The sequence below is a fragment of the Schistocerca serialis genome, chromosome 11 (assembly GCF_023864345.2).
Source record: "Schistocerca serialis cubense isolate TAMUIC-IGC-003099 chromosome 11, iqSchSeri2.2, whole genome shotgun sequence".
Lineage (NCBI taxonomy): Eukaryota > Metazoa > Arthropoda > Insecta > Orthoptera > Acrididae > Schistocerca > Schistocerca serialis.
Window position 1 is genome coordinate 183,840,415 of NC_064648.1, and position 23,659 is coordinate 183,864,073.

General features: G+C 37.2%; 1 protein-coding gene across 4 annotated transcripts in view; it reads right to left on the bottom strand.

Moving 5' to 3' along the window:
• The window catches only part of LOC126427124 (uncharacterized), a 125,440-nt gene that overhangs the window by 33,592 nt on the left and 68,189 nt on the right, over positions 1 to 23,659 (bottom strand). The window contains exons 1-4 of one of the 4 annotated variants that reach the window (XR_007576537.1): positions 6,466 to 6,941; positions 6,248 to 6,378; positions 5,173 to 5,304; positions 1,082 to 1,211 (exon numbers count right to left, since the gene is read on the bottom strand). Coding sequence is in view for 1 of the 4 variants with exons in the window: in XM_050089351.1 (XP_049945308.1) it covers positions 5,173 to 5,304; positions 5,389 to 5,390 (134 nt within the window). In the remaining 3 variants the exon portion in view is untranslated. Of the gene's footprint in view, positions 1 to 1,081; positions 1,212 to 5,172; positions 5,305 to 5,388; positions 5,517 to 6,247; positions 6,379 to 6,465; positions 6,942 to 23,659 lie in introns of those variants that run through there. The other 3 variants (XR_007576538.1, XM_050089351.1, XR_007576539.1) reach the window with 3 other exon arrangements.

Sequence of the window (23,659 nt, forward strand, 5' to 3'; positions counted from 1 at the left end):
TCCCTTCTCACAAACACTGTCACCCAATCTCAGGTAGTACTCATACTTATGATACATCATCATGTAGTATGTTTTGATGAACATATGCAGCGTTCCAAGAGCAGAAGTACCCAAACAAAATAAAACTTTTCAGTGGAATTTAAATTTATTACCCCAAATGGGAACTGGAGACATTTACAGAAATAGCCCATTAAAATTAAAAGTCTAGATTAGGTATGTAGGAGTGGCTGGAACACAAGTTTCTATGCATGTACCAGCATAGTCTGAAGCAAACCAGTAGTGAAGTCAAAACAAAACTTAGAAGCCTAAGGCAACAACAACAGAAGAACAGGAAACAAGGGCGTTTGGTAAACATGTTGTAAACTTGGCGCACAAGAGCAGTGACAGAAAAGCATTACAGAGAACAAGCAACAGACTTGGAGAATGTGCTCGCAATGTATATCGTCAAATCCTGAAGTTGAGGTTCTTCCAGTACACTCAATCAGGATAACATTTTACCAGTCAGGGTATCTTTGTACCACTTACTACTTCTGTTTCAAACGGCTGTTCCACCTATTTGCTTATTTGATGCTAAAAGTACAGTTTTATTACCTCTGTGATTTCTAGTTACTATTTCAGTTGTCTTTCCAACTTCCTACAAGCTCTTAGGCTTGTGATTATTCTTTCATTTATTTGCTGTGAATAGAGTTTCTGATGCCTGCGTGATTTAAGTTGAACACTGCCAGGTTTATACAAATATCTTGATATTTCAAAATAAATCCTCAGTACTGAATTCACACTACTTGTTTTTATTCTTTTTAACACCTGATTTTCTTCTGGTGTGATCTAAATCTACCCAAAGCAATAGATTTCGGAAAAATTCTTTGTTTCTTAAGATGTCTAAAGTAATATGGAAGGACAGTATAACTTTATACCAGCATTAAAATAGAAATTTTATTATAATGGGGCATAGTTGATATACATCTTCACTTTTCCAAGCACTCAGTAACTATAGATGTAAAAGGTTGAAATGTCTGTTGCATTATGTAATTTCTTTTGTGTCCTGTACTTTCAAAAAATGTTAAAAAGTGGCACAACTTACCCCAACTGACTGTAGCAGTATTACCCACAAAATTTCAGAAACAGAAAGTCAACTTATTTCCTTTATCTCATTTCAACATTAATGTCAATTCTGCAGCAACCTTAATTCTTGCTTCAGAATTACCAGTAACCTGTAACACAACACAAATGTCAATACTTGATGATTATATAATGTGTTTCTACAAGTACAGTTCTAAAACTGATGCTCTTCGTTTGTATCCCAGTTATCATATCCCTACTGAATAGACACCCTGGTCAATGCTAATGCATATGACTGCAACTATGGCTGAGCACTCTCTTATAGGCATTCAATACAATCTGCCCTTGGACTGACATTGTCTAGTTCTAACTATAGAGCATAACATTCAATTAGTATTTAAAAATAATTGGCCTGGAAGATGAAACATAGCGAGTTTAAACCAAACCATTGTGTGCTACATCCATCCTCATTTTCTTAGTATCACAGATGTAGAACTCTGATTACACCAAAGTGCATATATCTGTATTTATCAACTTTCCCATTTGGTTATGGGTTTCACTTTTGTATAATTAAAGATAAAATATCTCCAACCCCTTAACCCCCCCCCCCCACCCAAAGCTCAACACCAGAAAATTCCTACACTGAGTTGGATATAGTAATGGTATAATGTTGGCCTTTTACACTAACCCATGAACCAAGTTTTAGCAAAAGCCAACTACTGCTATGAACACTCCGAATCACCAGGTTTTAGCAAAACACGATATATGCATTCTTAGAGTTACAGCACAAGTCGACAAAGGCACTTTGTCTCTCTTACCACAGCAAGCAGTTAATAACAATGCAGTATACTGGTTGCGTTAAGTGATGTTACTCACATTTTTAACAATATTTACTGGTGGGAATAGTACTGAAACCAGAGTTCATTGTTGTCAGAACATTTGCAGCATACTTTTAGACAAGTATTCACTTGTTAATGTCTACAAAGAAGTACTGCAAGTGGAAGCAAAATGTATGATGATTCTTGTCATTCTGGAAACAGCATACGATTCAAAGAACGTTCGGATGGGAAAAAACTCCAATTCGAGGAGAGCTTAGATTGGCCTGAATCGCAAAGCAAAAAGCATAGACTTCACATTTCACCTTGAAAAGCTAAAGAAATGAAAAAGTGTAAAGCTGCTGAACCCTGCTATGAAGATATTTTCCACTTTCACCATCATGTGACATTATTAAATAGAGTTTCCATTCAAAGTTCTTAATATCTCTTCACTTTACCGAAAAGCAGCGAACAGCCAGAAACCAAAAAAGAAGAAAACAGTGACAGTAACAATGAAGCATACCATTAAAAAAAAGGAAAGGTGAGGTAGTGCCTGTTTGTGGTGCCACTTCCCAAGGAGTATTTTCTGTGTCAAATGACAGGTTATACTATCTAGCAAGCAGGTTCCATGAAAGAGGAAGGTTGCCAAGGAAAGGGAGAGGAGGTGACAGAATGGGAAAGGATCATAAGGTGGTGACTAGTGCCATGAAGAATTATATAAAAAATGTAAACGCAGAGAGAGTCATCATTGAAGGGGGAAGTCTACAAGAGGTTATTTGCCTTCAGATCTCACATTAAAAATAATGTTTATGAGATTCTGTGAAGGAACAACACAATATAGGACTGAAACTATGCTCCTTATCCACATACAAGCATATATTTTACAAACGTTTTAATCTATCATTCAGAAAACCTTATACCACCTGCTCCACTTGTGAGGTCGGTTTAAAGGACATAAAGACATATACATGTCTGCAGGAGAAGAATGAACTACAAATTAGACACAGATTACATACAATTAATGCAAAGCGATTTTACAATATAAAGAAAGAAGATAATCATATTGTCATTCAGATTTGTTTTGACTTCCAGCAAAACCAGCTTGTTGCGAAAGTATCAGTCAGTAAGGTTTCCTATGCCCATGATCCACACTAAGGAGCAAAAAAGTGAAAGCACTGTTTTCTCCATTTGGCTGGAGACTGAATCTTCAAAAGGACACAAACAAGTAGCTTTGTCTTTGCTGGACTTTCTTTTGGACTTTAGATAAAAAAAACAACCAAATGACGGCACCAATACTAAACATACGTTCTCAGATTCTCGCAGCAGCAACAATAAAAACAACTGAATGATGGTGATGGTTACAGTGTTCTTGGAAAGGAGCACAAAATTCAATAGCTATGTGCCTCCAGACAGTGTGTTCGGTACAACTGAGAAGTTTTACAGAAAAAAAGAAAGCATCTTGTCTCCTAAAGAATATTACAATTTTTTACAAGAGTATGGTACACTCAAAGTTCTAAACACAGATGGACTGTTAAAACTCTAAAAGACAGTACACGGAAAGTACTAAAATCCAAGCTGTCATTCTACATGTACAGCCAAGTGTCATCTCTTACAAGAAAGCATAGAAAATTGTTAATGTGTCAGTACACACTCTGGAGATCCATAAAAAGTTGACATCCTGAGTTGAAAGAAATCATGCCATCCAACAGTGCTAACACCCACCCTCTTACCAAAACAAAATATGGCCAGCAAAGAAAAGAGGAAAGATATGACTGCCTTGCAAAGTATTTTGAAATTCCAGACGATGCAAAGGAGTTTTACAAAGACGTCCTAGACAAATAATGTCATTGTAACATGCAACACTTTTTGTGTTATTCATTTCATACTTTATATGGTGCTGATAATAATGATATAAGCTAAACAATTATGTTAAAACAGTTAGCTCTGCTATTATTGTTGTACACTATCATCTATTAGCATTGTTTATATTATCAATAAAGTAAACAAAAAAACTATAATTAAAAAATGTTATATATAATAATATGTGCAAAAATTTGCATTTCACAACAATGCAGGTACATAATAAACACTACAGCACATAAAATATTAGCTGTACAAAAAATACAGAGACTAAAAGAAGGCAATGTAACTTATACCAGCAATAATCATAAGCATTTATCAACTTGTGGAAAAATCACACCATCATATACCACTATAAAAATTAAATTTTTATATTTTTCATTACAATGCTTTACTACTGTATGTGAGATCTAGTAGTCATGTAACAATTCAAACACACCTCGGTGAAAAAAGAAAAACTCATTTTACGAACAACTGTATCTGCTGTCTTTATCGAGTTTTGAAAAAATGCTCCTCTATTTCCATAATTCAAAAGTTAGTAGCCCATTTAATTAAAACTCAATATCGAGACACCAACCATTTTTATATCCTGTACTGTTTCTGTTCTGATAAAACTGAATTACACAAATTTACTGAATATGGTGAAGTTCTTAGATTTTCCATATTTTGGATTTTAAGGGAAATATACGAAACTGAAATTTTCATTAAGTTAAAGTAAATGGTGATGATCAGAAGCCAGAGAAGTGTTGTTGCACATGAAGTTATGATATAAAAAAGTGGTGCCTTGTGTTTTACAAAACCTATCTATTGATACAAGAATTAATTAGCCCTAAAAATCTGCTCTGGTTACTTTTAGAACATATTTTCTTTTGTATTACTAATGTCTCATACTCCTGCAACTGATTCAAAACCACTAAGTTAAGAGTTGCTGCCAAGGGTGAGTCCATAAATTCTCGGACTTGAAGGTGAAAAAAGACAGTTGGGCACAAGAGAATGGATTATTTCAATGGTAAGGGTGCACACCTATGTAAACATCAGGTGAAGTGTATCACATAAGAATATTGTAGAAATCATCAAGGAGTGCATTAATGTAAAGACAATGGCGGGTGAGCAATTACGTACTGAGACATCATCAATGTATGTATATCTAAGTGGGCTGGGAACAATTAATTATAACTTTGTATGTATTTGTGAATCTTATCTGTCAGCAAACCATACTATACACGTTATGGCAATAAACTGCCCATAATTAGCAAGGTCATGTGTCCGTGTTTTCAGTTAAGATGCATACAATTTCATATTCTGATGCACCATCGCTGTTGAGATTTTAAATTTTCAGTTTACAATGATAAATGGATGGAGAAGCTTGACATGGTAAGGATTGAAACATTTCAAAGTGATATGCACTGATGCAAATATGTGTTCTCTCTTAACATACCTCAGTGTTACACAACCAGGTAATGCACAACAGCAATCTTCTTTGTGTGCATTACATATTCCACAAGAGCAAGAAGCAGGGCAGTGAACACAATGGTGCCTCTCAGCTGCTGGCAGAACTAAATCGTGTGACCTGAAAAGGAATGCAATAGCAAGAATTTTTAATTACCTTTGCCCACAAGAGATATTTTAATTAAGAAATAATGCAGTTGCTAACATGTGTTGAGGTTTCACTGAAGGCAGTCTGCAACTGGAATCTCTTTTGTACGTAGATCTTGTAGCTCATCCATTGCTTACACTCAAAATGAAAGTAGTAGTTGTTGTGGTCTTCAGTCCTGAGACTGGTTTGATGCAGCTCTCCATGCTACTCCATCCTGCGCAAGCTTCATCTCCCATTACCTACTGCAGCCTACATCTTTCTGAATCTGCTTTGTGTATTCATCTCTTGGTCTCCCTCTACGGTTTTTACCCTCCATGCTGCCCTCCAGTACCAAATTGGTGATTCCTTGATGCCTCAGAACATGTCCTACCAACTGATCCCTTCTTCTAGTCGAGTTGTGCCACAAACTCCTCTTCTCCCAAATTCTATTCAATACCTCCTCATTAGTTATGCGATCTAACCATCTAAAAATGAAAGAGAGATTCAAAAAACCTTTTCTGAATTCTCTACTCGAAGTATCAGAAGAAGACAATCCCAGTACCTGTAAATGGTGAAGTAAACTGTTTTTCATTACGTACACAGTAGAAGGTAAACAACATGTATTTAGTAACATTCACATACACAGTATGTTCTACGGTAAAACTCAATAAATCTACTACACAGCCCACAACATTCAATGAAAGTGAGTTTGAAATTGTCATCTGTTGTTTACTGCAATCTGTATGATGTTAAAAATGTGTTAGGGGAAAAAATATCCTTACAGCACAGATATTTTACTGCATCAAATTGCCTACAACTTAAGTCCTCGTCAACATTCTTCATCAACAGATTTCTCCTTCATACACTTTCTGTTCTTTGGATAGTGAAGATCTAACTTATGGAATTCTTATACTGTGTGAATACGTATTTAACTCACCTTTTTGTGTTGCTCTACTTCTTTCCGCGAATGATGACAAAAATGCCGCCTTATGCAAGACGCTGTTTGATTTTCCCCAAATTGCTTCTCTTTCTGTGCGTTCATCGAGTGAGACATTTGTTTTTTCCAGTCTGAAAATAATTATGTTACGGTTACGGTCAAATTTCACCTGAAGGAGTGATCATTAGGCATGAAATTTGCGTTACAATGGCACTTACCCGATACATTACGCATTAAATGGTTATGTTGTGACGAATATTAGGCATAGAATACAGGTTTCGATAATAGTTTTTTACACAGTTCTGCGCATACTTTACATTATGCTAACGAGGTGCACTTTTGTTGGTAAATTTGTAATACCACACATTTTCTTACAACCTGCCATTTGAAAAACAAAACCAATGGCTTCCTTTTCTCTTCCATTACAGATCGAAACTCGCGTTATTTATACTGTTTCTCACTATTATTGCTTCCTCCAGTCTATTTTCGCTATTTACGATGTGATATGGGACTTATTTTCTTTATAAGAGATGATCTGACTGCTTGACTCACGTTTATCTACATAGCGAATGCATAAAATGTTTCTGTTATGATCTAGAATGTTAGTCCGACTGTTTGCTGTTCATTTGTTTCATTGTGCGTTGATTTGTTCACTGGCGCGCGAATTTCGAAATATTTATTTTTAAACCGGAACTTCCACTGTGTAGACTATTGCTATTTTTAAAAACTTGTGAATCATTGTATGTTTTTGTTGGGTGGTGACTCTCTGCTATTAGATGGCCTGCAAATGTTGAGTGTGAGCTGTTACCTTTTAATGCTCTCAGATGATCTCTGTATCTGGTACAATGGGTCAGTGTATTTCAGCAAAATTTAGGACGCTGCCTATCATAATATGCAAATTTCATTGTTTGAAATTCCAGTTTGCGGGGTACTTTTAGCACCGGCAGTTAAGGGCTAAGCACATTATCTTGGAACTATATAACAACAAGCAAAGATCCCATATCAATACTTTTCTATACTGTTTATTTCTGTATTCAATGAACTGATAAAATACCTGGTACTACCTAAAAGAATCATTAGTAGTATACATCTGTTATTTTATATCCCCGCACATTTGTATGCCAACGAAAATGTCAGAGCTACTGAAGTACACTTTTCAAATGGCGACTTTTAAGTAGCCATAAAAAAAAAAAAAGTTCCAGCTCCATCCCTGTCAAAAATCTGAGAAAATCTACCTTTTAAATCATTGTCTTGAAAGAAAAACGCCTGACTATACTTTATTTTTCCTTTTGATGAGAGCTGGAGGAGGAACGGGATGGTGCCTTGCTCCTGGGTCAGGGTGCCCTTAGAGATAAATATTTGTACTAGCATATTCTTTTGCCAAATTTATAACAGTATCGTTACAGATTTACAATATTGTTTTGTAATGGAAATAAGTGCAGTTTTGTACGTCCTGTTGATGGCCATGGTCATTAGAGATAGGGTTTGATCAGACTTTTGGGAAAAGAAGTGGCTTTTCACTTCTGAGGGAACCATATCTGCACCTGGTTTGTTATCATATCTAAATAAATACTGTTTCGTGCATAACTGATTCATGTGGCTGAGTTGTACTGATGCTCATTTTTTAGTCCCTACTGGCCATCACATGCATACGAGGATTGTCAGATGATAATCATTAACTGCAAGTACCGAGTTCTGTTTCGCCAACGCTATATAGTTAAACTGCATTAAGTTTTGAGATGTATACACAATGTGATTGATTTGTACTTACACATTCTTGCAGCTACATATGCTTTAGCACAGAAGAGGAGTACCTCAGATGCCATATATACAAGCCTTGCATGCTTCCCCTCGTATTCCTTCCTCTGCCCATTTTCTTGTGGTGTCCACGGTGTCAGCCGAACTACTCGTATATAATTATGTAATGCTAAATCCCTAGCATAAAAATTACGAACGAATTCTCTTACGTCCGTAACATTTGAAGTGCAGGGTAGCAGCTGACGTCTGCATCCCAAACTAACATACCCAGACGTTGAGCCTAACGCAATCCAATTAGCAATTAATTTCTACATGAGAGGACGTGCTTGCACATCCTCTTCCACAAATATACCGAGTCTTAACTCACCCCACACAAATCGTTCGGGTTGGAGCGAAGCACTGTAGTTGGAAACAGCACTATTTTTTTTTTTTTTTTTTTTTTTAATGGACTTGTAGTCCGGGGTGATATGTTACAATACAGCATCACCGGTCTATTGCGGTCTAACTGTGTTGGTGAGGCAGTAAATTTCCACAGGGCAGTGACTCCGTCACTGCAATTCACTTTGGAGGTGTGGCGGTGGGACTTGTAGTCCCGTACCACCCTCTGACGGTGATAGTACTACATGAGTCAGGCAGAAGAATTTTGCCTGACATGGGCAGGTGAAGGTGCGGTGGGACTTGTAGTCCCGTACGCCAGGGCAGGGGTGTGATGAGGAGCACTATTTAACGAGAACGTTATACTTAAAGATGTTATTGGCAGTATACATTGTGAGAACAGCCACATCTTTCCTAATTTATTTAAGGAATCATCCATTTTTAACCTGCAACAAGTTCTATGTCACACAAACGTCCATCTTTGTTTCAATTGTGTAACAATTTGTCATACTTGTGAGTTTCATAGTCAAGTATATATGGAAGTAAAGTATGGTAACTCATGTGGACATCTGGCGGCATTTACGTTAACCTCTAATGATTAATCTATTCTTTCACGTTGCCGGCAGATGGCAGCGCGTACACTCCTTGTAGGAGATTGGCGGCCTTCAATGTTTTCCGTAGAGAGCTGTGGTGGGTAACTGTAAGTTTACACTGACTGTGATGCGACGCGACGCGAGGCCTAATGGTCAAAGCGATTAGATCTCCGACCACAAGAAACACACGGCACTAATATTTCCAGACGTACAAATGAATCCATCAGCCAAAATACGCAAATTCAAAATAACTTACCAGAAAGCCAGCACAAATCCTTTCATTACCAACATGAAACATTCAATTCATGTCAAACTACTTACTAAGAAAGATACAGCACAACAGAGAGCCACCAAATACTACAACACACAATCTACAAACACAAAGACTTAAAAACATCAAGGCTCACCATGACATTATGGGTCAAAGCAGATGATGGGTGTAGCGCCAGGACCTGACCTTGTGTGAATAACCTTAAGTTAGCCTCAGGTAGGAAATAGTGATGAGGCAATGACTGCCAATCGGCAAGAAAACAGGACTAAATTATCAAGAATGAAACTTTATTACTGTTGGAACATTTGTTCGGGGTTTGCATGTTTTTGTTTCAACCCAAGAACGCCAGTACTGCCTGCTTTGCACTTAGGAGATCTTTCTTACTATACTGGCCCACAAACAGGACTGACAGCATACTTTTATTCCATCTGTCCTACAGCATTTTACAGCATATTACACCTTCAATAATCCATTTATTCAGTTGTAGATGTTTCTACTTAGTGAGACAATTTAATTATTCTATCTTATCTATATTCTGTCTGTATCTCATATATGTGTTCTGCTATGTGCAGTATGAACCACCGTCATCTCTCATCACACACCACATTTTTTTATATTTTGACTATATATACTATATATATTCTGCATTTGAGTTACGTGCCACTACTGTCATCTCTTGACAAATACCATCTTAACATAATTTTTCAAATTGACTTGTCCTATATCATGATGTGCCTTGCTGTACAAATTGTATGATCTACAGGACCAATAATAAATCAAATCAAATTTTAACTAAAACAAAATATGTAACATTAACTAATGAAGTGTATGCAAATTACAACACTTGTTCATATAAGGAAATGAAATGGACAATAAACTTTACTGAGATATTCCAAAGGTGTGGCTTGAACAACATAAACTTGTTTTTTGCGGTCATAAATTGCAAACTGAGAAGATATACTAGTGAGATTAAGTAGGTCAGTGAAGCAACTGTGATTATACAAAGTAATTCTTTGTGTGTGTTTCCATTCGTTGTTGTTGTGGTCTTCAGTCCTGAGACTGGTTTGATGCAGCTCTCCATGCTACTCCATCCCATGCAATCTTCTTCATTCCCCAGTACCTACTGCAACCTACATCCTTCTGAATTTGCTTAGTGTATTCATTTCTTGGTCTTCCTCTATGATTTTTACCCTCCACGCTGCCCTCCAATACTAAATTGGTGATCCCTCGATGCCTCAGAACATGTCCTACCAACCGATACCTCCTCTTTAGTTATGTGATCTACCCACCTAATCTTCAGAAGTGTTCTGTAGCACCACATTTCGAAAGCTTCTATTCTCTTCTTGTCCTAACTATTTATTGTCCGTGTTTCACTTCCACACATGCCTACACTCCACAGAAATACTTTCAGTAAAGACTTCCTAATACTGAAATCTATACTCGATGTCAACAAATTTCTCTTCTTCAGAAACGCTTTCCTCGCCATTGCAAGTCTACATTTTATATCCTCTCTACTTCGACCATCATCAGTTATTTTGCTCCCCAAATAGCAAAACTCCTTTACTACTTTAAGTGTCTCATTTCCTAATCTAATTCCCTCAGCATCATCTGACTGAATTCAACTACATTCCATTATCCTCGTTTTGCTTTTATTGGTGTTCATCTTATATCCTCCTTTCAAGAGACTATCCATTCCGCTCAACTGCTCTTCCAGGTCCTTTGCTGTCTCTGACACAATTACAATGTCATCGGCAAACCTCAATGTTTTTATTTCTTCTCTGTGGATTTTAATACCTACTCCGAATTTTTCTTTTGTTTTCTTTACTGCTTGCTCAATATACAGATTGAATAACATCGGGGAGAGGCTACAACCCTGTCTCACTCCCTTCTCCAACCACTGCTTCCCTTTCATGTCCCTCGACTCTTATAACTGCCATCTGGTTTCTGTTCAAATTGTAAATAGTCTTTCCCTCCCTGTATTTTACCCCTGCCACCTTCAGAATTTGAAAGAGAGTATTCCTGTCAAAATCATCAAAAGCTTTCTCTAAGTCTACAAATAGTAGAAACGTAGGTTTGCCTTTCCTTAATTTGTTTTCTAAGATAAGTTGTAGGGTCAGTATTGCCTCATGTGTTCCAACATTTCTACGGAATCCAAACTGATCTTCCCCGAGGTCGGCTTCTACTAGTTTTTCCATTCGTCTGTAAAGAATTCGTTTTAGTATTTTGCAGCTGTGGCTTATTAAACTGATTGTTCGGTAATTTTCACATCTGTCAACACCTGCTTTCTTTGGGATTGGAATTACTATATTCTTCTTGAAGTCTGAGGGTATTTCGCCTGCTTCATACATCTTGCTCACCAGATGGTAGAGTTTTGTCAGGACTGGCTCTCCCAAGGCCGTCAGTAGTTCCAATGGAATGTTGTCTACTCCGGGAGCCTTGTTTCGACTCAGGTCTTTCAGTGCTCTGTCAAACTCTTCATGCAATATCGTATCTCCCATTTCATCTTCATCTACATCCTCTTCCATTTCCATAATATTGTCCTCAAGTACATCGCCCTTGTATAAACCCTCTATATACTCCTTCCACCTTTCTGCTTTCCCTTCTTTGCTTAGAACTGGGTTTCCATCTGAGCTCTTGATATTCATACAAGTGGTTCTCTTATCTCGAAAAGTCTCTTTAATTTTCCTGTAGGCAGTATCTATCTTACCCCTAGTGAGACAAGCCGCTACATCCTTACATCTGTCCTCTAGCCATCCCTGCTTAGCCGTTCTGCACTTCCTGTCGATCTCATTTTTGAGACGTTTGTATTCATTTTTGCTAGCTTCATTTACTGAATTTTTATATTTTCTCCATTCATCAATTAAATTCAATATTTCTTCTATTACCCAAGGATTTCTACTAGCCCTCGTCTTTTTACCTTCTTGATCCTCTGCTGCCTTCACTACTTCATCCCTCAAAGCTATCCATTCTTCTTCTACTGTATTTCTTTCCCCCATTCCTGTCAATCGTTCCCTAATGTTCTCCCTGAAACTCTCTACAACCTCTGGATCTGTCAGTTTATCCAGGTCCCATCTCCTTAAATTCCCAAATTTGTGCAGTTTCTTCAGCTCATAACCGATAGATGGTGGTTAGATTTCGCATCTGCCCCTGGAAATGTAGCATGTCAATGTGGATTGGGGGGTAAAAAATGAAAGAGGAAGCTGCCTGCCAGAATTTTGCACAGAGCATAACTTAATCATAGCTAACACTTGGTACAACAATAATGAAAGGAGGTTGCATACATGGAAGAAGCCTGGAGATATTAGAAGGTATCAGATAGATTATATAATGATAAGACAGAGATTTAGGAACCAGGTTTTAAATTGTAAGACATTTCCAGGGGCAGATGTGCACTCTGACCACAATCTATTGGTTATGACCTGTAGATTAAAACTGAAGAAACTGCAAAAAGGTGGGAATTTAAGGAGATGGGACCTGGATAAACTGAAAGAACCAGAGGGTGTACATAGTTTCAGGGTGAGCATAAGGGAACAATTGACAGGAATGGGGGAAAGAAATACAGTAGAAGAAGAATGGGTAGCTTTCAGGGATGAAGTAGTGAAGGCAGCAGAGGATCAAGAAGGTAAAAAGACGAGGGCTAGTAGAAATCCTTGGGTAATAGAAGAAATATTGAATTTAATTGATGAAAGGAGAAAATATAAAAATGCAGTAAATGAAGCAGGCAAAAAGGAATACAAACGTCTCAAAAATGAGATCGACAGGAAGTGCAAAATGGCTAAGCAGGGATGGCTAGAGGACAAATGTAAGGATGTAGCGGCTTGTCTCACTAGGGGTAAGATAGATACTGCCTACAGGAAAATTAAAGAGACCTTTGGAGAGAAGAGAACCACTTGTATGAATATCAAGAGCTCAGATGGAAACCCAGTTCTAAGCAAAGAAGGGAAAGCAGAAAGGTGGAAGGAGTATATAGAGAGTTTATACAAGGGCGATGTACTTGAGGACAATATTATGGAAATGGAAGAGGATGTAGATGAAGATGAAATGGGAGATACGATATTGCATGAAGAGTTTGACAGAGCACTGAAAGACCTGAGTCGAAACAAGGCCCCTGGAGTAGACAACATTCCATTGGAACTACTGACGGCCTTGGGAGAGCCAGTCCTGACAAAACTCTACCATCTGGTGAGCAAGATGTATGAAGCAAGCGAAATACCCTCAGACTTCAAGAAAAATATAATAATTCCAATCCCAAAGAAAGCAGGTGTTGACAGATGTGAAAATTACTGAACAATCAGTTTAATAAGCCACAGCTGCAAAATACTAAAACGAATTCTTTACAGACGAATGGAAAAACTAGTAGAAGCCGACCTCGGGGAAGATCAGTTTGGATTCCGTAGAAATACTGGAACACGTGAGGCAATACTGACCTTACAACTTATCTTACAAGGGAACCTCCCCATCACACCCCCCTCAGATTTAGTTCTAAGTTGGCACAGTGGATAGGCCTTGAAAAACTGGACACAGATCAATTGAGAAAACCGGAAGAAGTTGTGTGGAACTATGAAAAAATAAGCAAAATATACAAACTGAGTACTCCATGCGCAAGATAAGCAACATCAAGGATAGTGTGAGCTCAGGAGCGCCGTGGTTCCGTGGTTAGCGTGTGCAGCTGCGAACGAGAGGTCCTCGGTTCAAGTCTTCCCTCGAGTGAAAAGTTTAATTTTTTTATTTTCAGACAATTACCAAAGTTCAGGCACTCACACATAATCAACTTCGCTCTCCAAAATTCCCGGACATGGTCAGATTTGCTTGGACATATGCAGGATTTGACGGTCTACACATGGAAAAATTGGAAAATGTTAAAAACATATGTTTTGACAGAACACAGGGAAAACTGTGACTGTGTAACCGTTGCATTCATTGGTTGCAGTTTATGTGACAAACTCTTATGTTTTCATCACTTTTTTGGGAGTGATTATCACATCCACAAGAAAACCTAAATCGGGCAAGGTAGAAGAATCTTTTTACCCATTCGCCAAGTGTGCAAGTTAGATGGGTCGACAACATATTCCTGTCATGTGAAGCACATGCCGTCACCAGTGTCGTATAGAATATATCAGACGTGTTTTCCTGTGGAGGAATCGGTTGACCTATGACCTCGCGAACAAATGTTTTCGGTTCCCATTGGAGAGGCATGTCCTTTCGTCTACTAATCGCACGGTTTTCCGGTGCGGTCGCAAAACACAGACACTAAAGTTATTACAATGAACAGAGACGTCCATGAACGAACGGACAGATCATAACTTTGCGAAAATAAAGAAAGTAAACTTTTCACTCTAAGGAAGACTTGAACCAAGGACCTCGCTGCTTACGCTAACCACGGGACCACGGCACTCCTGAGCTCACACTATCCTTGATGTTGCCTATCTTGCGCATGGACTACTAAGTTTGTATATTTTGCTTCTTTTTTTCATAGTTCCACACAACTTCTTCCTGTTTTCTCAATTGATCTGTGTTCAGTTTTCAAGGCCTATCCACTGTGCCAACTTAAACCTAAATCTGAGGGGGGTGCGATGGGGAGGTTCCCTTGTTAGAAGAAAGATTAAGGAAAGGCAAACCTACGTTTCTAGCATTTGTAGACTTAGAGAAAGCTTTTGACAATGTTGACTGGAATACTCTCTTTCAAATTCTAAAGGTGGCAGGGGTAAAATACAGGGAGCGAAAGGCTATTTACAATTTGTACAGAAACCAGATGGCAGTTATAAGAGTCGAGGGGAATGAAAGGGAAGCAGTGGTTGGGAAAGGAGTAAGACAGGGTTGTAGCCTCTCCCCGATGTTTTTCAATCTGCATATTGAGCAAGCAGTAAAGGAAACAAAAGAAAAATTCGGAGTAGGTATTAAAATCCATGGGGAAGAAACCGATGACATTGTAATTGTGTCAGAGACAGCAAAGGACTTGGAAGAGCAGTTGAATGGAATGGACAGTGTCTTGAAAGGAGGATATAAGATGAACATCAACAAATGCAAAACGAGGATAATGGAATGTAGTCGAAATAAGTCGGGTGATGCTGAGGGAATTAGATTAGGAAATGAGACACTTAAAGTAGTAAAGCAGTTTTGCTATTTGGGGGGCAAAGTAACTGATGATGGTCGAAGTAGAGAGGATATAAAATGTAGGCTGGCAATGGCAAGGAAAGCGTTTCTGAAGAAGAGAAATTTGTTAACATCGAGTATACATTTAAGTGTCAGGAAGTCATTTCTGAAAGTATTTGTATGGAGTGTAGCCATGTATGGAAGTGAAACATGGACAATAAATAGTTTGGACAAGAAGAAAATAGAAGCTTTCAAAATGTGGTGCTACAGAAGAATGCTGAAGATTAGATGGGTAGATCACTTAACTAATGAGGAAGTATTGAATAGGATTGCGGAGAAGAGAAGTTTGTGGCACAACTTGACCAGAAGAAGGGATTGGTTGGTAGGACATGTTCTGAGGCATCAAGGGATCACCAATTTAGTATTGGAGGGCAGCGTGGAGGGTAAAAATCGTAGAGGGAGACCAAGAGATGAATACACTAAGGAGATTCAGAAGGATGTAGGTTGCAGTAGGTACTGGGAGATGAAGAAGCTTGCACAGGATAGAGTAGCATGAAGAGCTGCATCAAACCAGTCTCAGGACTGAAGACCACAACAACAACATATAGAAAACAAAGACACAAATACAGACGTCAGACCATTCTTGCATAGACCACCAAATAACCCACAAGTTGAAACAATAACAACTATCAACACAATCATACACAACAAAATAAATGAAAACACAACTATGGAATAGTTACAACTACTGGTTTATATAGGAGCACCCACTACACTAAATATACACACTAGGCAGAGATCTGAACCAACCAACACACAGAAGAAACCCACAAAACCAGCATGGCAACACAGGCTACAGATCAGAATAGAAAAACTGAAAAAAGACATCGGACAGCTAACACAATTTATAAAAAATGAAATATCGGACAAAAAATGAAAAAGGTTAGATAAAATGTTATAACAAGAAGCGATATAGCAATTAGATGAAAAGCAGAAATTACAAGCATTGGCCATACGACTTAGAAGACAAAAAAAAGTGAAAATAGACGGAAACAAAACCAAACATTCAATACAAACCAAAAGAAATTTTATCCGACAGTAGATAAAACACACATTGAAATAGAGAATCCACCAAACATAAGACATGGAACACTTCTGGAGCAACATATGGTCAAACCCAGTACAACATAACAGACATGCACGGTGGATACAAGCAGAAACAGACACATACAAGATGATACCACAAATGCCTGAAGTGATAATTTTGCAACATGAAGTCACCCAGGCAATTAATTCTAATCACAATTGGAAAGCCCTGGAAAAAATAAAATAGCAAATTTCTGGCTAAAGTAGTTCACCTCAACACATTCACATCCAACTAAATTATTTAATAGTTACATTGCATACCCATACGCAGTCCGATACATTTACACAAGGAATAACTTATCTGAAACCTAAAGATCAAGCAGACACAGCAAACCCAGCAAAATATCGCTCCATAACATGCCTACCAACAAAATACAAAATATTAACTTCAGTCATTACACAGAAATTAATGATACATACAACACAGAACAAAATTATAAATGAAGAACAAAAAGGCTGCTGCAAAGGAGCACGAGGATGTAAAGAGCAACTAATAATAGATACAGAGGTGACATATCAAGCTAAAACTAAACAAAGGTCACTGCACTACGCATTCATTGATTACCAAAAAGCTTTTGATAGTGTACCCCACTCATGGTTGCTACAGATATTGGAAGTATACAAAGTAGATCCTAAATTGATACTGTTCCTAAACATAGTAATGAAAAATTGGAAAACTACACTTAATATCCAAACAAATTCAAATAATATCACATCACAGCCAATACAGATTAAGTGTGGAATATACCAAGGAGACCCATTAAGTCCTTTCTGGTTCTGCCTTGCTCTGAACCCACTGTCCAACATGCTAAATAATACAAATTGTGGATATAATATTACTGGAACATACCAACACAAAATCACACATTTGCTATACATGGATGATCTAAAACTACTAGCAGCAACAAATCAACAACTCAACCAATTACTAAAGATGACAGAAGCATTCAGCAATGATATAAATATGGCTTTTGGAACAGACTAATGTAAGAAAAATAGCATAGTCAAGGGAAAACACACTAAACAAGAAGACTACATATCGGATAACCACAGTGACTGCATAGAAGCAATGGAAAAAGCAAATGCCTATAAATATCTAGGATACAGACAAAAAATAGGAATAGATAATACAAATATTAAAGAAGAACTAAAAGAAAATATAGACAAAGACTAACAAAAATACTGAAAACAGAATTGACAGCAAGAAACAAGACAAAAGCTATAAATACTTATGCTATACCAATATAGACCTACTCATTTGGAGTAGTGAAATGGAGTAACACAGACCTAGAAGCACTCAATACACTTACACAATCACAATGCCACAAATATAGAATACATCACATACATTCAGCAACAGAAAGATTCAAATTAAGCAGAAAGGAAGGAGGAAGGGGATTTATCGACATAAAAAACCTACATTATGGACAGGTAGACAGTTTAAGATAATTCTTTATAGAATGAGCAGAAACTAGCAAAATACACAAAGCAATGAATCATATAAATACATCGGCTACACCACTGCAATTTCATAACCGCTTCTTCAACCCTTTAGATCACATAACATCAACAGATGTGAAGAAAGTAAATTGGAAAAAGAAAACACTACATGGCAAGCACCCGTATCATCTAACACAGCCACACATCGATCAAGACACATCCAACACATGGCTAAGAAAAGGCAATGTATACAGTGAGACAGAAAGATTCATGATTGCAATACAGGATCAAACAATAAACACCAGATATTACAGCAAGCATACTATTAAAGATCCCAATACCACAACAGATAAATGCAGACTTTGCAAACAACAAATAGAAACAGTAGATCACATCACAAGTGGATGTACAATACTAGCAAATAGAGAATACCCCGCAAGACATGACAATGTAGCTAAAATAATACATCAACAACTTGCCATACAATACAAACTAATAAACCAACACGTTCCCACATACAAGTATGCACCACAAAATGTACTGGAGAATTATGAATACAAATTATACTGGAACATAACTATTATAACAGATAAAACAACACCACATAACAAACCTGACATCATACTCACCAATAAAAAGAAGAAATTAACACAACTAATCGAAATATCCATACCCAATACAACAAATATACAGAAGAAAACAGAAGAAAAAATTGAAAAATACATCCAACTGGCTGAGGAAGTCAAGGACATGTGGCATCAGGATAAAGTTGACATTATACCATTTATACTATCAACTACAGGAGCCATACCACACAATATCCACCAGTACATCAACACAATACAGCTACATCCAAACGTATATATACAACTACAGAAATCTGTAATTATTGACACATGTTCAATTACCCAAAAGTTCCTAAATGCAATGTAACATATACCGTACAGTTAAAAGGAAGTCACGCTTGATCAAGGTCTGCATCACTTTCCATTTTTAACCAGACATAACGTCTGAGAAAGGAAATAAATAACAATAATAATAATAATAATAATAATAATAATAATGATACCACAAATGCCTGAAGTGATAATTTTGCAACATGAAGTCACCCAAGCAATTAATTCTACACACAATTGGAAATCCCCTGGAAATGATAAAATAGCAAATTACTGGCTAAAGAAGTTCACCTCAACACATTCACATCTAACTAAATTATTTAACAGTTACATTGCAGACCCATACACATTCCCTGATACACTTGCACATGGCATAACCTATCTGAAACCTAAAGATCAAGCAGACACAGCAAACCCAGCTAAATATCGCCCCATAACATGCCTACCAACAATCTACAAAATATTAACTTCAGTCATTACACAGAAATTAATGACACATACAACAAAGAACAAAATTATAAATGAAGAACAAAAAGGCTGCTGCAAAGGAGCACGAGGATGTAAAGAGCAACTGATAATAGATACAGAGGTGACATATCAAGCTAAAACTAAACAACGGTCGCTACCCTACGCATACATTGATTACCAAAAAGCCTTTGATAGTGTACCCCACTCATGGTTACTACAGATATTGGAAATATACAAAGTAGATCCTAAATTGATACAGTTTCTAAACATAGTAATGAAAAACTGGAAAACCACACTTAATATTCGAACAAATTCAGATAACATCACATCACAGCCAATACAGATTAAGCGTGGAATATACCAAGGAGACTCATTAAGTCCTTTCTGGTTCTGTCTTGCTCTGAACCCACTATCCAACATGCTAAATAATACAAATTATGGATATAATATTACTGGAACATACCCACACAAAATCACACATTTGCTATATATGGATGATCTAAAACTACTGGCAGCAACCAATCAACAACTCAACCAATTACTAAAGATAACAGAAGTATTCAGCAATGATATAAATATGGCTTTTGGAACAGACAAATGTAAGAAAAGTTGCATAGTCAAGGGAAAACACACTAAACAAGAAGATTACATATTGAATAACCACAGTGACTCCATAGAAGCGATGGAAAAAACAGATGCCTATAAATATCTAGGATACAGACAAAAAATAGGAATAGATAATACAAATATTAAAGAAGAACTAAAAGAAAAATATAGACAAAGGCTAACAAAAATACTGAAAACAGAATTGACAGCAAGAAACAAGACAAAAGCTATAAATACTTATGCTATACCAATATTGACCTACTCATTTGGAGTAGTGAAATGGAGTAACACAGACCTAGAAGCACTCAATACACTTACACAATCAAAATGCCACAAATATAGAATACATCACATACATTCAGCAACAGAAAGATTCACATTAAGCAGAAAGGAAGGAGGACGGGGATTCATCGACATAAAAAACCTACATTATGGACAGGTAGACAATTTAAGAAAATTCTTTCTAGAACGAGCAGAAACTAGCAAAATACACAAAGCAATCACTCATATAAATACATCGGCTACACCACTGCAATTTCATAACCACCTTTACAACCCTTTAGATCATGTAACATCAGCAGATACGAAGAAAGTAAATTGGAAAAAGAAAACACTACATGGCAAGCACCCGTATCATCTAACACAGCCACACATCGATCAAGACGCATCTAACACATGGCTAAGAAAAGGCAATATATACAGTGAGACGGAAGGATTCATGATTGCAATACAGGATCAAACAATAAACACCAGATATTACAGCAAGCATATTATTAAAGATCCCAATACCACAACAGATAAATGCAGACTTTGCAAACAACAAACAGAAACAGTAGATCACATAACAAGCGGATGTACAATACTAGCAAATACAGAATACCCCAGAAGACATGACAATGTAGCAAAAATAATAAATCAACAACTTGCCATACAACATGAACTAATAAAACAACATGTTCCCACATACAAGTATGCACCACAAAATGTACTGGAGAATGATGAATACAAATTATACTGGAACAGAACCATTATAACAGATAAAACAACACCACATAACAAACCTGACATCATACTCACCAATAAAAAGAAGAAATTAACACAACTAATCGAAATATCCATACCCAATACAACAAATATACAAAAGAAAACAGGAGAAAAAATTGAAAAATACATCCAACTGGCTGAGGAAGTCAAGGACATGTGGCATCAGAATAAAGTTGACATCATACCAATCATACTATCAACTACAGGAGTCATACCACACAATATCCACCATTACATCAATACAATACAGCTACATCCAAACTTATATATACAATTACAGAAATCCGTAATTATTGATACATGTTCAATTACCCGAAAGTTCCTAAATGCAATATAACATATACCGTACAGTTAAAAGGAAGTGACGCTTGATCAAGGTCCGCGTCACGTCCCATTTTTAACCAGACTTAACGTCTGAGAAAGTAAAGAAATAATAATAATAATAATAATAATTGGAGGTAGCGTATATGCTACACAAGAACTGAGGAGGCTATGCACAACCAAAAAGTTTCCATTATGGGCAATGTGTGCAAATTATCTTAAAAATGAAATAAATCTCGAACTTGTGAAATTTCAAATGTGTGCATTAATTGTCTCTATAGAGAGGTAAGTGAGGAAGAATGAAAATTTTGTGGTGAATGAGAGTCACACTGAAACATACAAGTTGTATGGCATAAAGTGTGCAGTCGAGCTCATCACACATATGAAGAGCTATCCGCTTGTTAAGACGTAGCTGCTCCTAGAACAACATTTTTATGACACAGCCTGTCAGACCAACAACTCATGACACATCATGGTACTCCCACTCACTGAAATGGACCATTTGAGAGCAACATTCTTTCAGTAGCTTGTGTACGAGAAGATTTCCAGTTTGTTCTTTCCAGGTAATGACACGTGAAGTGAAGTAGGCCAAAATACATAGATCATTTTTTTTTACTTTATAGTGATCAAAACACTGTAGATAGGTTTTATAATCATATCTGTTTTGCACTTGTACGTTACATGGGAAAAAATTTATCTATGTCCAGTGACACTTCAATGGTATGTGCTTGCAGTACCCGCAATTTCAAATGAAACGTATCTCATAACATACTAGACAAATAGTGTCATCTGTTGCAAAAACTGACAAGCTCGATGTGAAAGATGGTTAATTAAGGAAGTAGAATTACTGTAAATTATTTTAAAACTGTTACTTCTTTAATTATAACAATGTAATGTGGATGTATTTATTGAAAAGTTTACACAATTTTACAATTATAACTTAAAACATATTTCTTGCAAGTTATAACAAAAACATCTACAATTTCTTTCTTGGGATAGTATCACAGACAATTCTCTTGACTCTGTTTATCTGTATTAACAGCTTTGAGTTGATTCTCTCCACAGATTCCTATATTGTGTTGTTACTTACCAGGACCCCATATGGTGCTATCAGGGGAGAACAGATAATGGAAAGTCGAGGAGGGCTAGAGAGAGAACAAATGACAAGCTCAGGGGTCACACACAAGGTAGAGAGGCTCCTCGGAATTGGTCTCCTTAGTGCTGTCTCCTGTCTCCCTGCTGCCATTTTAAGCTCTTATATTCCTCTTGTGAGGTAAACATATCCAAAGACTGAACTTAAATGAGGCTGCTTGCATTGCTACTTTATTTTCATATCTGTGGAACCTAGTAGATAAGTCACAAGACATCACAAAAACTGTCTTCTTAAATATTGCTGACACATTCTTATAATAGCTTTAATAATAATCTACTGGGCTGATGAATAAGTTCATAGGATTTCTCTGCGAGTTTGATAACCGCAACGTATACACATAACAAAGACTTTACCCACCAATAATATATTCTCTTCCACTACTGACAAAAGTCTGCCAACACAGGGGTAACTTTTCAGTTCTATGACTGTAGAAATCACACAGTTTTGAGGCAAAGTACTCGTCTAACCGCATTCAGAGCACATTTTCATCGAGAAGGAAGTTTCTTGTGCGCTGTTCAATAGAGAGTAGGGAACATGAAAATCTGAGAACACAAGATCCAGAGAATATGGTGGGTGTGGATTGACTTCCCAACCCAACACCTGTATAGTGTTTTTTGCCAGTCTAGCAAAATGCGGGTGGCATTATTGTGGAACAGCATCACTTCATGCAGTCTCCCTGGTCAATGTTCTTGGATTGCATCTGCAAGACATCTCAGTTGTTGACAATAAATCTCAGAGGTGATGGTTATACCTTGGACAACCAATTCATAGTACGTCACACCATTACTGTTGCCCCAGATGCATAACATATTTTTTTGCGGGTGGGCACAGTTCTTTGTACTGGGAGTTGCTGCCTTGTTTGGGCTCAACAACTGCTTTCTTTTCATTATGTTAGCAGGAAGACACCATTTCTTGTCACCAGTAATGATGCAGGATAGGAACGGTTGGTGTTGTTCATGAGCCAATTGATGACAAGCGAGTAGAGATACACGTGTGGCCACCCGCTGATTTTTGTGATTTTGGCTTAGAGCATGCCATGAACACACACACCTGGAGAACCTTCCCCATCACATTCAAATGTTGCATGATGGCGGAGTGATCACAGATCATCACATCTGTCAATTCTCGAGTACACCGACATGGATCATGCCTTTAACTGTCTCCTTCAAACCTCGAAAACTTCCTAAACATGAACATTCGCTAACATCAAAATTATCCTTCTTAAAATGAGAAAACCATTTTCTTGCC